Raw genomic sequence first — 13,247 nt, forward strand, 5'->3', positions numbered from 1 at the left:
ACGGTTGCCTGCTTTGCCAGTTGATAATCCAGCCTTGACTTTTCCACAGTCAGTGGCTCCCTGATAAGGAAGACTGCTGCTTTTCCGGTGCATGTTGTCTGTTTGCCCTGTGCCCGAAATGTAGGGCAGCACAAATTCATCCATGATGACGTGTTGCCTTCAGCTGAAGCTCTTCCTCCCCCTTCTATGTGTTTCCTGATAACATGTACCATCAGTGTATCTCTATAATCACACAACACACCCAGGAAAATAATTATCTGTATACATATTTGTTTGACCGTGGACATGAAAAAGCCATGTGAACTATAACTATCGGTCAATTTTGTGTGAAACTTTTTGTCACATAAGTCTAAAATAATAGGCTCTTATTTATATTTTGGCAAAACCTAAAAAAACTGTTGCAGCTCTGTGAATAACAAAACTATTTCTCTCTGTGATACAACATCTACATTTCCTATTACCATTCATCATGCCATGTTTTATTGCAAACATATCCAGTGTGATCTATTAAACCACTACCAGCACCTTCCTCCTGTGTCAGAGTGAGGTAAGAAATTCACGTAAACCAACTGAGATAAAAAAAAAAAAAGTAAAAACTTTATTGTTAATTTTACAAGATTGGTGGTTATTTTGGGGTCGGTTTGAATTTAACCTTGCATGTTTTCACACTGCTGTTGTCCCACAGATACAACAGCTTTTTGTTAGGATAATATGAGACCATAGCCAAGATCCCATTACCTGGCCTGAAATCAAAACTTGCATCCTTGGGACTCTCTTCCTTTAAATCAAAGGCATATGTAACTCTTCTGTCATTGTCGTCTGTGAAATACAGCATCCCGCATACAATGAAAGCATTTCCCGCTTTAGTTGTAGGGTAGTGAGTGTTAATGACTGACTCCACAGAGAATGTGTCTGGGTTAAGCTTCGCAACCATCGTATGATCCTCTGTATCTGCAGCAAAAATGACCCACAGTCCATTTTCGTCCACAGCAAACTTGAAGTACGTCTTGGAGTTGTGGAAGAGATAAGCCAGGTGTTTGTATCTGCTGTTTGCCATGATCAGAGTGTTTGTCCTTCTGGTGTTCAGGTCAAATCTGTAAAATATTGATCATGGGTAAGTGAAGAGTACAAAATTCTGTATAAAAAATGTAAGTATGTCAAACACTTACTTTACAAGTCTGTTTGTTCCTGCACTTTGAAAGAACAAAGACTTCTTGTAAATGACATGTCCACAGCCTTGGAAGTAGCTCCAAACGTGTATGTCTCTGTTGCTTTTATTCTGAAATGTCGAAATGTTCCTGTGCTCTGCTAGAACTCGACCTGGTGAAAAAGGTTTCTGTGTTAAATCCACAATAACTTACAAACCTCTGTGATTTATGGTATCAATCAATCAAACTGGTAGACTTCTGGTTGCTTTAAAAATCACCTGAAAAATGTTCGGCCACCCAGTATCGACCATCATCCTGCTGAGATGCATCAGACATCCAGGCTCCATAAGTGCTCGACATTTTGATGGCTCTTTCTGAACATTTAATAGTTTTCATAGTGCACTCTAAATGAATGAAGACAGGTAGTTTAGTATTTGAATAAGTTGTCAGATAGATAGATAGATAGATAGATAGATAGATTTAACAAAATGTTCGAACCAGTTCTTTTCGGTCTCTCAGTGGTTGTTGTCACATTGATCGGATATGAAGAGTCTCGAGAGAAAAGGAGAGGAAGACAAAGAAAAAAATATATAGAAAATGCAGAATTAAAAATAAAGAAATAATAATAACATTTATAATTAATAAATAATAAAGATACAAAGAATATAAAAAAAATAAAGTTGATGTTTCTTTTTTATAGAAGCCCTAAAGGGCCATGCATTCATACATTTTATTTCTTCCATTTTCCTGTGATAACGAGTTAATTTCATTTGTTTTCTCAAGATCTCGAGTTATTATCTCGAAATAACAACTGCTGTTTTCCCGAGATAACGAGATAATTAATTAATTAGTTAATTAATATACACACACATCGTTTTGTTTTCTCAAGATCTCGAATTAATTATATCGTTATCTCGGGAAAACAAAGTTTTGTTATCTCGAGATCTCGAGAAAATTATCCTGTTATCTCGGGAAAACGGCAGTTGTTATTTCGAGATAATAACTCGAGATTTCGAGAAAACAAATGAAATTAACTCGTTATCACGGGAAAACGGAGGAAATAAAATGTATGAATGCATGGCCCTTTAGGGCTTCCATACTTTTTGTAGCCAAAGGTGATGTATTTGTTTTTTTAATTAATATAAAATAATAAATTAATTCATTAAACAGAGGGCTGACAGTGGTATTCGCACAGGTGCGACCACTAGAGGGGGCTGTGAGGCGCCACATGCTGTAAGTCAGTAAAGGTAAGTCAATATTGGAATGACCTACATTAGGGACAACGCCACAGAACTGAGATCACTGGACATGTTGAAAAATGTATTTTGTCTTGTGTATTGTATATTTGTTTTGTATACTGTTCTTTATAATGTAACAGTTTTTGTAACCTGCTTATGGGACAACAGATGTTAATTTGCATTCATGCTAATATACAGCATGTTTTCATCTTGTAGTTTTTTTACTGATGAATGAATGAATAAATAAATAAACAGTTTCAAAAATGATGGATGGGCTCTGAGAGAAAAGACTAATCTTATAAAAAAATGTAATACTAAACAATAATAGAATAGAATGGAAAATACTTAATTGTCTAAACTAATGCATGCAAAATGCAGAACTCTTTGCTTGCATGTGCACAAAGGTGCATTAAAAAAAGACAACATATCATGTCTAATATACCTAAATTAAATACCAAAACCTATACCAAATATGGTACACATGACAGTTTCTTACCACTTTTCATTGGTTTATCCATAATGTCCACACTGTTATTGAAGGTGTCCTTCTTTTGAGTCTGGTCTACAGAAAGTGAGGCTGTAAAATAAAGGAAATATATCTAGATGAATATATATAGACAAAAGTGAAGTGAATGTTTTTAGGTCAATGCTAGTTTTACATACAATTCAGAACAGAGCGTTTCCTACCTGTTAATAATTTAATTGGTGCCTCTGTAGCATTTTCTCTTTTGGGATTGTTCAAGGTGTCGTGGCGGTCGTCTTGATGAGATGATACTGATTCTAGATAATCGAAAAGTATTGGGATGAACATGTTTTCTTTTTCATATAGTCAAAGTCAGGATTGTATTCACAGTCTCCCTGATGCTCAAAATGATTGCAATTTTCTTTTGACTTAAATAAACATACATTTGAATTGTTAAATATTTCAACAAAATACAGTTAATATGATAGTTTTTTTAACCACTTTTTATTGGTGTATCATTGTTAGGATCTACTACCTGTAAATAAGTTAATTGGTGCCTCTGTAACACTCTCCCTGCCGGTTTCAATCCGTGTGTCATGTCTGTCGTCTGGACGAGGTGATACTAACTCTGTAGAAAATAAAACAGAACCATCACCATAAAATTTAAACTAAACCCTGTATGTTGTCAAGCAGTCTCATTAATATCAACATGGTATATAAATGTCCTGAAACATCAGTGAAGAGGTCCGACCACCCAAAATGGTTGTTAACTAAACTTCACTAAACAGACATGTGAATTGGTCAAAACTGACGACAAACACAGTTTATACAATGTGACAGTTCCTTACCATTTTTCAAAATAACAGTAAAGTTTTCCCTGTCATTGAAGTTGTCGCTGCTTTGACTCAGGTCGGGAGAAAGGAGGGCTGTAGAGTGCAACGAGACATTGTATAAGATGTTGTAGGGCAGCAAGTTTAATTAGGGTACAAGGAGAGTTTTACTTATAATTCAAAATACAGTTAATACCTGGTAATAATTTAATTGGTGCCTCTGTAAAGTTCTCTTTGTTTGTATCATTCAACATGTCGTGGCTGAAGTCTGGATGAACTGATACTGATTCTAGAGGAGAAAAGAAAAAAGTACCAGGTCGAACGAGTTATTTACATGATTAATATCGGGTCTTCCTACCACCCAAAACAAGTTGCTTACCAGATTCCACACTTGTGTGTCGAAGTTTCTCAGAGTCAGTAAAATTCAAAACACCTTTGTCATCATCAGCTGGATGTGATGTTGTTGATTCTGCAGAAAGAAAGCATATCGATAAAATAATTAACTCATATAATATATTGGTGTGTTCTGCTCTCATCAAAGTTCACTCACCAGTTTCTGTCCATCTCACGCTGTCTGTCACATTGTCCTGGCTGTCGCCTTGATGAGATGATACTGACTCTAGAAAAGAAAAGAAAGTTACTAGTCACGTTTTCCTTGTTGTTGTTCTGGTGTGAAAATGAAGAGGCTAAAAATATAATATATAATAAATAATAACATAGCCCACCACTATAAAACACTGTATACTCACTTGAACTATATCAAACTGTAATTGTAGTCTCACTTTTAAGATATCTTAATCAAAAGTGTCAAGACTCTCAAAGCCTTTATCATCACAACTAAATTATTATAAATGCAATTCTGAAAAATAAAGTTCACAGAATTCTGTTACACCCACAGCAAGCAATGTATTCATCTATTCATATCAACTAAATATTCAAACAAACATTGAGGGTGATGACTGGATTTTGAGGCAGGAATAAAAACCACTGAATCAAAATCCAAATAGTGAAACAGGGTTTCTTACCACTTGTCACGTGTGTATCAACGATGGTTCGAATGTTATTGGAGGCATCAGTGTTTTGACCTACAGAGAGTGGGCCTGAATGAAATGAAACATTACGTACAACGCTTTAAAGTTGTGGTCACTCGCTTTACTCATATTTTAAAACACTGTATTTCCTACCTGTTAATGATGTATTTGTTTGGTCTGTTACAACCTCTGTGCCAGAGTCATTCAGGGTGTTGTGGCTGAAGTCTTTATGAAATGATGCCGACTCTAGGAAACATTTATGGATACATTTCTTCTTGAGACTTCATTTCAATAACTTATTCAAACTTTTCACAAAAACAAAGATTAGAGAACAGTTGGAACAGTTTTTTCTCCGTCCTTGTCCGATTAATCATCTCACGACTCCTCAGATTTCTCTTGGAGGGGTCAGATCCGTATGTTGGGAACCATCTGACTAAAATACCAAACTATCAAAGAGTATATAAAGTAGTTAAAACTAGCTCTACTTTGAGCAGATACAACAGTAAAATGCTGTGTACACAGTGATGCAACAGTACGTTAGTGCAGACCAAGTACTTTTACTTTTGATACTCCAAGTGCATTTTGCTGATACTACTTCTGTACTTTAACTTAAGTATGATTGAGTGCAGGACTTAAACTTGTAATGGAGTATTTTTATATGGTTGTATTTGAATACTTCTTCCACCACTGATTATTTCAGAGTTGCAAACTTGAAGTGATACTGTATGAATAAACATGATTTAATTTCCTCGTCCATTGTCCTCTTGTTTATGCATTCTTGATGTCAGTGAAGTCTTTCAGCCACTCAAACAGTTGCTTACCAGATTCCTCATCTGTGTCTCGAAGTTTCTCAGAGTCAGTCACGTTAAACACTTCTCGTGCTTCATGAGCTGCATGTGGTGTTGGTAACACTGTGGAAAGAAAGGTGAGATCTACATTTAAAAGGGGCATATGTAACTTTTTACTCCATTTAATTTATTTGAAAGCTACAGTTACTGGTTACTTTTTAAATGAAGAGTATATAAAAACATATAACATATGTACAGTGTATCCCCTATTGACTTCTCACATGGTTTCATTTTGATTGTGAATGCAGGACTTTTACTTGTAATGGAGTATCTTTACTTTGAAACGGTCATATTTTAACATTTATTTCTGATATTAAGAGAAGCTATGGGATTAAAAAGAGTACTGAAACGGTTTCTTACCAGATTCTTCGCCTGTGTCCAGAAGTTTCCCAGAGTCAGTTACATTAAACACTTCTCTGGCTTCATGAGCTGTATGTGCTGTTGGTAAGGCTGCAAAGGGGAAAGAGGAGATTTATATTTAAAAGAGACATAAAAGTCTGCCAACAAAGTCTTTCAGTCACTCACCAGATACTTCATCTCTGTCTTGAAGTTTCTCAGAGTCAGTCACAGTTAAAACATCTCTGGCTTCAAGAGCTGTACGTGTTGTTGGTAACACTGTGAAAAGAAAGAGGAGATTTACTTTCGAAAGGGAAATGTCTATTTTTACTTTTCAAATTAAAAGGTTATGTAAAAACAGTTATATTAAATAATCGTACTATTTGTAAACACAATTCTTTGATTTAATTTGTATGTCATTATCTATGTTTTTAGGGTATTATCTCACTTCAGGAGTTAACACTGACCTGTGAACTCACTTTATGAGTTAAAACAGTCATATTTTAACATTGGGTGCTTACCAGAGTCGTCTTCTGTGTTTTGACGTTTCTCTTTGTCACTCACAATAAAAACCTCCCTGGCTTCGTCATCTGGATGTGTTGTTGGTAACACTGTGGAGAGGAAGGGGAGATTAAAAACACAATTCATTCAAATTTTTAGGTCATAACCCAATTTTTTTAGGATATTTACTCACTTTATGTGCTACCACCTACCTGTTAATCATTTAATTCATGTTACGAGTGACAAAAAGCATAAAAGAACAATAAAATCAGTAAAAGACTGTCAATAAAGTCTTTTAGTCACTCAAATGGTAGCTTACCAGATACTTCATCTCTGTCTTGAAGTTTCTCAGAGTCAGTCACAGTTAAAACATCTCTGGCTTCATGAGCTGAACGTGTTGTTGGTAACACTGTGGAAAGAAAGGGAAGATTTACATATCTAAAATATACATAATACATGCTTTACTTTACTTTATTTATTTAAGAGCTATAGTTACTGGTGACTAGTCAATGTAAGTCAAAGTCAATGTAAAAACAATTATCTTAAATAATCTTACCCTTTGTGAACACAATTCTTCAAATACATTTGTATGTTTTTAGTGTATTGTCTCACTTCAGGAGTTAATACTGACCTGTGAGTTAAAATGGTAATTTTTAACATTCCTTTCTAATATTAAAAGAGGCTATTGTATATAAAAGGGTAATGAAACGGTTGCTTACCAGATTCCTTGTCTGTGTTTTGACGTTTCTCTGAGTCACTCACAATAAAAATCTCTCTGGCTTCATCAGCTGGACCTGTTGTTGGTGACACTGTGGAATGAAGGTGAGACTTAATAAGAGATGAGATTGAATAAGTTTGGATAAAATCTGTGTAAATATTTCACAAATGATTTTCGGTCATTCTTAGTTTTACATACGATTCAAAAAATGTTTTTTCCCACCTGGTAAAAATGTAATTGGTGCCTCTGTAGGATTCTCTCGTTTGGTATTGTCCAAGGTGTCGTGGCTGTCGTCTTGATGAGATGACACTGACTCTAGAAAATAAAAAAGTATTGGGTTTAATATGTTTTTCTTATTATGATGATGCTCAAAATGGTTGCTATCTCGTCTTTTTATTTGTACCTTGACTTAAATAAACATGTGAATTGGAGTATGTTACAGTTTATACAACATTACATTTTTTCTTTACCACTTTTCATGGGTGAATCATTAATGGGATCTACTACCTGTAAATGATACTTGGTTAATAGCTGGTGCCTCTGTAACCCTCTCTCTGCTGGTTTCAATCAGTGTGTCGTCTGGACGAGGTGACACTAACTCTGTAGAAAATAAAACAGAATTTGGATAACCACAACATTTTAAATCAAACCAGGTATGTGGTCAGGTAATCTCGTTAATATTAACGTGAAGATTGTCCTGTGGAATAAATTAAAATAAGTAAAGAGGTCAGTCAAGTCTTCTTATTAAATAAAATCTAACTAGATTTTATATGTGTGCCTTGACATAACTGAACAGACATGTTAATGGGACAATACTGACACCAAACAGTTTATACAATGTGACAGTTGCTTACCATTTTTCATGGTATTGGTTAAGTTTTCCCTGTCATTGAAGTTGTCGCTGTTTTGAATCAGGTCTGGAAGATTCTGGGCTGAGGAATAAAAGCAGACATTATGTAAGATTTACAAATAATATTAGTGTTGTAGGGCAGCAAGTTTAATTTGGATACAAGAGACTTTTACTTATAATTCAAAATGCAGTTAATACCTGGTGATAATTTAATTGGTGCCTCTGTAAAGTTCTCTGTGTTGGTGTCATTCAAGGTGTCGTGGCTGTACTCTAGAAAAGAAGTACCAGGGTAAATTAGGTCTGACAATGACGTCTTTCTATTACTAAAGACAGGTGCTTACCAGATTCCACACTTGTCTGTAGAAGTTTTTTAGAGTCAGTAACATTCAATACATCGCTGCCATTATCAGCTGGGTGTGTTGATGATTCTGTGGAAAGAAAACATATAATTAAGTTATTAATTCATATAAGATATCCGGGTGTTCTGCTCTCATTTGAAGCCGAAATTCACAAAGTTTACTCACCAGTTTTTGTCCATCTCATGTTGTTAGTCACATTGTCCTGGCGCTCGTCTTGATGAGACGATACTGATTTTGGAAAATTTTTTTTTTTTTTCATTTTTACATGATCAAAATCAGGTCTGACAATCATTTTCCTCTGACACAAAACAGCAGCTTACCAGATTTCACACTTGTATCTCCAAGTTTTTTAGAGTCGGTAACATTCAAACCATCTCTGCTATCATTGGCTGGATGTGATGTTGCTGATTCTGTGGACATAAAGGTGAGTTTCACATAGAGGAGTTGATACGGACATTGTGTATTATTTAACGATGGCCAATTAATTTACCAGTTAATGTATAATTGGCTAATTATTTCAGCTGTACTTGTATTGATCAAATTTTATAAGCTCTTGTTTGTTCAGGCAAAATCCTAACTTGTAAAATAACTACAGCTATAAAATAGTAAATTCTGAGTAAATGTACTTACATTCCACCACTGATTGTTCATCATCATATAACATTCAAGATGAACTTGAAGCTCTAAGTCACAAACAGCCGATAATCTAAATCATTAACTCGTACAATTGTTGTAAATTCTGGATTTTCTCCTACCATCTCTGTTTATTGTGGAGCTGCTGATGTTTTCTGTGTCGGTTTCGTTGATCAGAACAGGAGATGAATCTAAACACGAGAGTAGAAATGAAAGATCGGTTTAACTTTAAAACTTCAGCTACTAGTCATTACAAAATATTCTCAAATGCATATGAAAAGTCCACACTGACTGCACCAATAGCCTAAAAACATAAATCAGGCTGATTGATTTTAGATGATGATTCTGTGGAGGCGTTCTCACTCGTCAACATGTTGGTTTGACAGATGTGCTCTCTGGTGGTCTTGTTTCTCACTTTATTACAGTACCAGGCAGGACAGGGTGGACCAGGTGGGCCTGGGGGACCCCTTGGACCAGGAGGACCTTTAAATATACACAAACAGTAGCGTCAAGTCAGACATGCAAAAGTGACATAATAAACAATTGGAAAAACATGAAAGCTGTTAATAACATTAATTTCTGAAATATTTTATTCCAATATTGTACTGTAACTTTTAAGGGAAACTTTAGATTTAAACAAATCTTAGTGGCCATCTTGATTTTCGTCAAATTTTGTGCAAAGCTCCTCAGGTGTAATGTTGAGTAAATACTGGATGCACTCTGCAGTTTCCTCTCTGTTAATCACATTATCATATCAGGTTTAAGGGTGTCGTCGTCTCTTACCCTCAATGAGAATGTCATTGTAGGTTTCTCCTTTCAGTTGAAGAGGCCCAGGGTCTCCTTTAGGTCCTGGATCTCCTCTTTCACCAGGGGGTCCTAGTCATTAACAGGTGTCATTATTAGTTTAAAACACTGTTGAAAACGGAAATCCAAATTAAGAACAGAATGAGCGTGTGTTGATTGTAGGGCTGTGAAGCTGTCAACAGATGATGTTAGATAAAACTAACCCTGGACAATTCAAGACGATGATCTCAAAACTCTTCAACTCAGTTTGCAGTTATTTTCACTGAGCATCGCTCTTTTGAAATGTTTTAACGCTGCATATTTTTGTGCATCTTGACATCATTGCAAAGGATTTGAAGGAAGCCTCAATGATTTTTTTTTTTAGGCTTAAATAAAGGTTTGAATTGAATTTATCAGTTTTAAGTACAACCGAGCAGCTCTGTAAAGCCCTCAAGAGTAACTGAAATGTCCCTGTGGATGAGTGAACGTTTGTCCACAGCGCTTCTCGATGGCTCAACAACAGACCAGTGTGATTCCAGTATGACCAGTCCAGCAAACAAAGTCTCTTGCAGACAGTGAGTGGGATTCTCATGTTATGTAACCGCGGCCGAACAAAGGAGGAGACTGTTTGAATCTTTTGACTAACTTCTGTTTCTGTGGCTGATCTGGTGCACACTTCATTCAGGGAGCGGTTTATAGCTTTCCAACCAATTTCTAACCGATTACTCACCTCTTTTTCCTCGTCTCCCCTGCGGCCCGGCCACACCCTGCGGTCCTGGTGAACCAGCTCTGCCAGGCAATCCTAACAGGCAAAAGAACTGTGACTGCAGTAACAAATTCAGCTTAGTCTAAGTAACTGATGCAGCTAATTAAAGTGTTTTTACCTGGAGGTCCAGCCGGGCCTGGGAGAAAAGTAAAAAAAAAAAAGTAAGTACTTTACACAAATCAAATACAGAGGAAGCACCAGAAACAAAAAAATATATATGAAGTGCACCTGTTAAACAAAATCCTCTGGAGCTGTTACACAGATCCATGAGAGCCTTGACCTGACATCAAGAAAAACAGACAGAAAGAGTTGGTGAGGTCAGCTGATTGTAACTACACCTGCAACATCTGGAAGCTTTCTACAGTTACAGTTTGGTGTTTAAATCACTTGGACACAAACACTTTTCATCTCCCGTGAGACATCTGGTCAAATGCAGCTGTGTTATAGTTCTCAGATTAGAGAGAGGATTACTTTCATTTTAGTTTTGCATTATTCTCATTAGCCCCATGACACTAAAAGCCAAAAATCTACTTGAAGGGTTCATTTGCAAAAACACCCATATCGATTTTCTTAAAGGGGCACTGTGTAACTTTTTTTCCCACCTATATTCTTGAACAGTCAGACCTCTAGACGGGCAAGTAGCTCTTTTTGATCTCATCCCGCCAAAACTCATAATACACGCCTGTTGCTCTTCTTCTCTGTACACATACAAATGTAAACATATGTAGACTACATCTAGAAATTCACGTTCAGGAGATTTAAGATCTGTAGACCCCTCACATTTCCAGATAGTTTGGGTTGAACAATGGTAAATGTGCTGTCAACACACACAGTAGCACCCTCTAAAGTTCCCAGAGGATGTGATTACTGCTGAAGGAAGAGCAGGGAACAGTCACGCTGCTCAAACTATTTATGTAGCAACAGTTCAGAGGAAAACCAGACTTCTTCTTAATGTCTGCAGCAGATTCTTGGATTCTTTGCATTACACAGACATGCTTCTAATCCCACAAGGGAAACAAGAGGAAATGTTTCTATGAAGTTGACTGCAAAGAGATGTTGATTGCTCCCCTGTTCTCGCTCATATTAACACAAGAAGAATACAGTAAATACTTTATATCAACAATTTCCTAAAAAGAGCCCATATTCAAGCTGTGAAGCATCTTACAGGAACCATGGAGTATGTCATCATCATCATCATATCCTTCTCCTCTTGGCTCTGTAATGGATCTTCCTCCTGGTCTCTTCTGCTGCGGTGGAGCTTCTTCAGCTCTCCAGCTTCTGCAGGCTCCATGATTCCCGCCTGCAGCCTGCAGCTCTGTGACAGCTCCTGCATCTGGGCATCCAACCTGTGCAGCTCCTCCGTCAGCTCTCTCTGTCGCACCAGCAGGAACACCAAACCTGCTGAGCTGAGGAGCAGCAGCGCACACATCCCCACCAACAGCACCTTCCACGCCAGGAAAACTCCACTCCTCTCCTTCATGTCTGTGCCCTGTTTCCTCCTCCTCCACTGAAGGACTGATCCGGACTCTGAAATTTACAAGCACATACAGCACATATCTGAACACCTGCCAACAGATGAGACGTCAGAGGGAAACTACGCTGGGAGCTGCCGGAGAGGAATAAACATGTCAAAATCTGTCTGTTTGCACCACGTGACGCATTGCGCAACAACAAGCAGCTGGGAAACGGTTAAACTCTAATAGGCCTTCACTTGATTAAGAAGCAGCTAATGGACATAATTCAAGAATGACACATTGTGCAGACAGTGTAGTGCTTCTCATCATTCTGGTGCCCTTCCTCTCAACATTGTCACCAGGCCGTCCTACACAAAATTACATGGAAGTGGAATAAATAAGTTGCGAACAAGGGGAACATTCTTCGGATCTACAAAAGAGCTTTCAGAGCACTTTCAGTAAAAGACTGTGGGTGTGTGGATGTGCGTGTGCTGAAATCTCCTTTTAATAAACGGGTTTTTATGTTTTCTATTTATTGCATAATTCACTTCCAAATATAGAGTACTAGTTACATATTTTTCTCTACTTGTGTTGGTGACACCAAGCATCAAAGTTTCCCCATTTTCGCAGAAAGTTCTCATTATCCACTTTAGTCCCTACAACAATGAGGAAAAGGAAGTTTTTCAGCCAACTCGGGATGAAAACCCCGACATGTGAGGCCAACATCTTGAACAACAGCACACCAGCTATTCATCCGTGCTGAGCTTGAAAGACAGCTCATTATAAGCACACAACCTCTGCATTTACACTGTTTGCCCTTTTTAATTTTGCACCCATGCTCTTTTTTCCAAGTATTGAAGCACTCTCACCCATTTGAAATTGACATTTTTAAGACTTTTAATTATAAAGATGAGATTATCTCTTTTCCCTCTCTTGCCTTTCTTGATCTGCTGGGTAAATCCCTGCTCCCTTTGACACAGGTCAGCCTGACCCAGCGGATTAATTTGGACTTGAAAACACCCCCTCGGTTCATGAATTGGAAAGGAGAGGTTTCTTTCTTCTGAACAAAGCTAAGCATGAAGTAAGCCCGAAAAAAAATGATGCAAAGTACAACCAATGAAAGACCTGCAGGTTTTGCATACTTATGAATAAAAACACTTTTCTGTCCTTTTTTAAGCTGCTTTGTGCTTTAGACAGGCCCTGTCATCTGGCCTGCCATATAATGGTACTTGTAACCCCAAAGTGGGAATGTTTCTAAGCAACCGGTAAAGTGAAGGCTCAGCGGAGGA

General features: G+C 37.2%; 1 protein-coding gene across 2 annotated transcripts; it reads right to left on the reverse strand.

Annotated features, from left to right (window-relative positions):
- Positions 1–573: 573 nt before the first annotated feature.
- Positions 574–12,052, reverse strand: LOC311263696 (uncharacterized protein). Of its 2 annotated transcripts, none has more exons than XM_084363964.1 (33): positions 11,670–12,052; positions 10,733–10,784; positions 10,623–10,640; positions 10,469–10,540; positions 9,739–9,831; positions 9,319–9,438; positions 9,078–9,146; positions 8,643–8,732; positions 8,488–8,550; positions 8,305–8,391; positions 8,162–8,233; positions 7,968–8,030; positions 7,621–7,713; positions 7,336–7,428; positions 7,115–7,204; positions 6,715–6,804; positions 6,416–6,505; positions 6,084–6,173; positions 5,919–6,008; positions 5,532–5,621; positions 4,864–4,956; positions 4,705–4,779; positions 4,230–4,298; positions 4,059–4,148; positions 3,876–3,968; positions 3,698–3,775; positions 3,385–3,477; positions 3,074–3,166; positions 2,883–2,963; positions 1,647–1,700; positions 1,427–1,552; positions 1,170–1,320; positions 574–1,094 (listed from the first exon to the last, which is right to left on the reverse strand). In XM_084363964.1, exons 1-33 carry the CDS (start codon positions 11,982–11,984, stop codon positions 626–628), a joined length of 3,405 nt encoding a protein of 1,134 aa, XP_084220090.1. In that variant the 5' UTR covers positions 11,985–12,052; the 3' UTR covers positions 574–625. The 2 variants fall into 2 exon arrangements, with proteins under 2 accessions (XP_084220090.1, XP_084220089.1); XM_084363963.1 differs by having other exon boundaries at positions 7,968–8,045.
- Between the last annotated feature and the right edge of the window lie 1,195 nt (positions 12,053–13,247).

Source organism: Pagrus pagrus (genome assembly GCF_965226575.1).
Source record: "Pagrus pagrus genome assembly, chromosome: 10".
Classification (NCBI taxonomy): Eukaryota; Metazoa; Chordata; class Actinopteri; order Spariformes; family Sparidae; genus Pagrus; species Pagrus pagrus.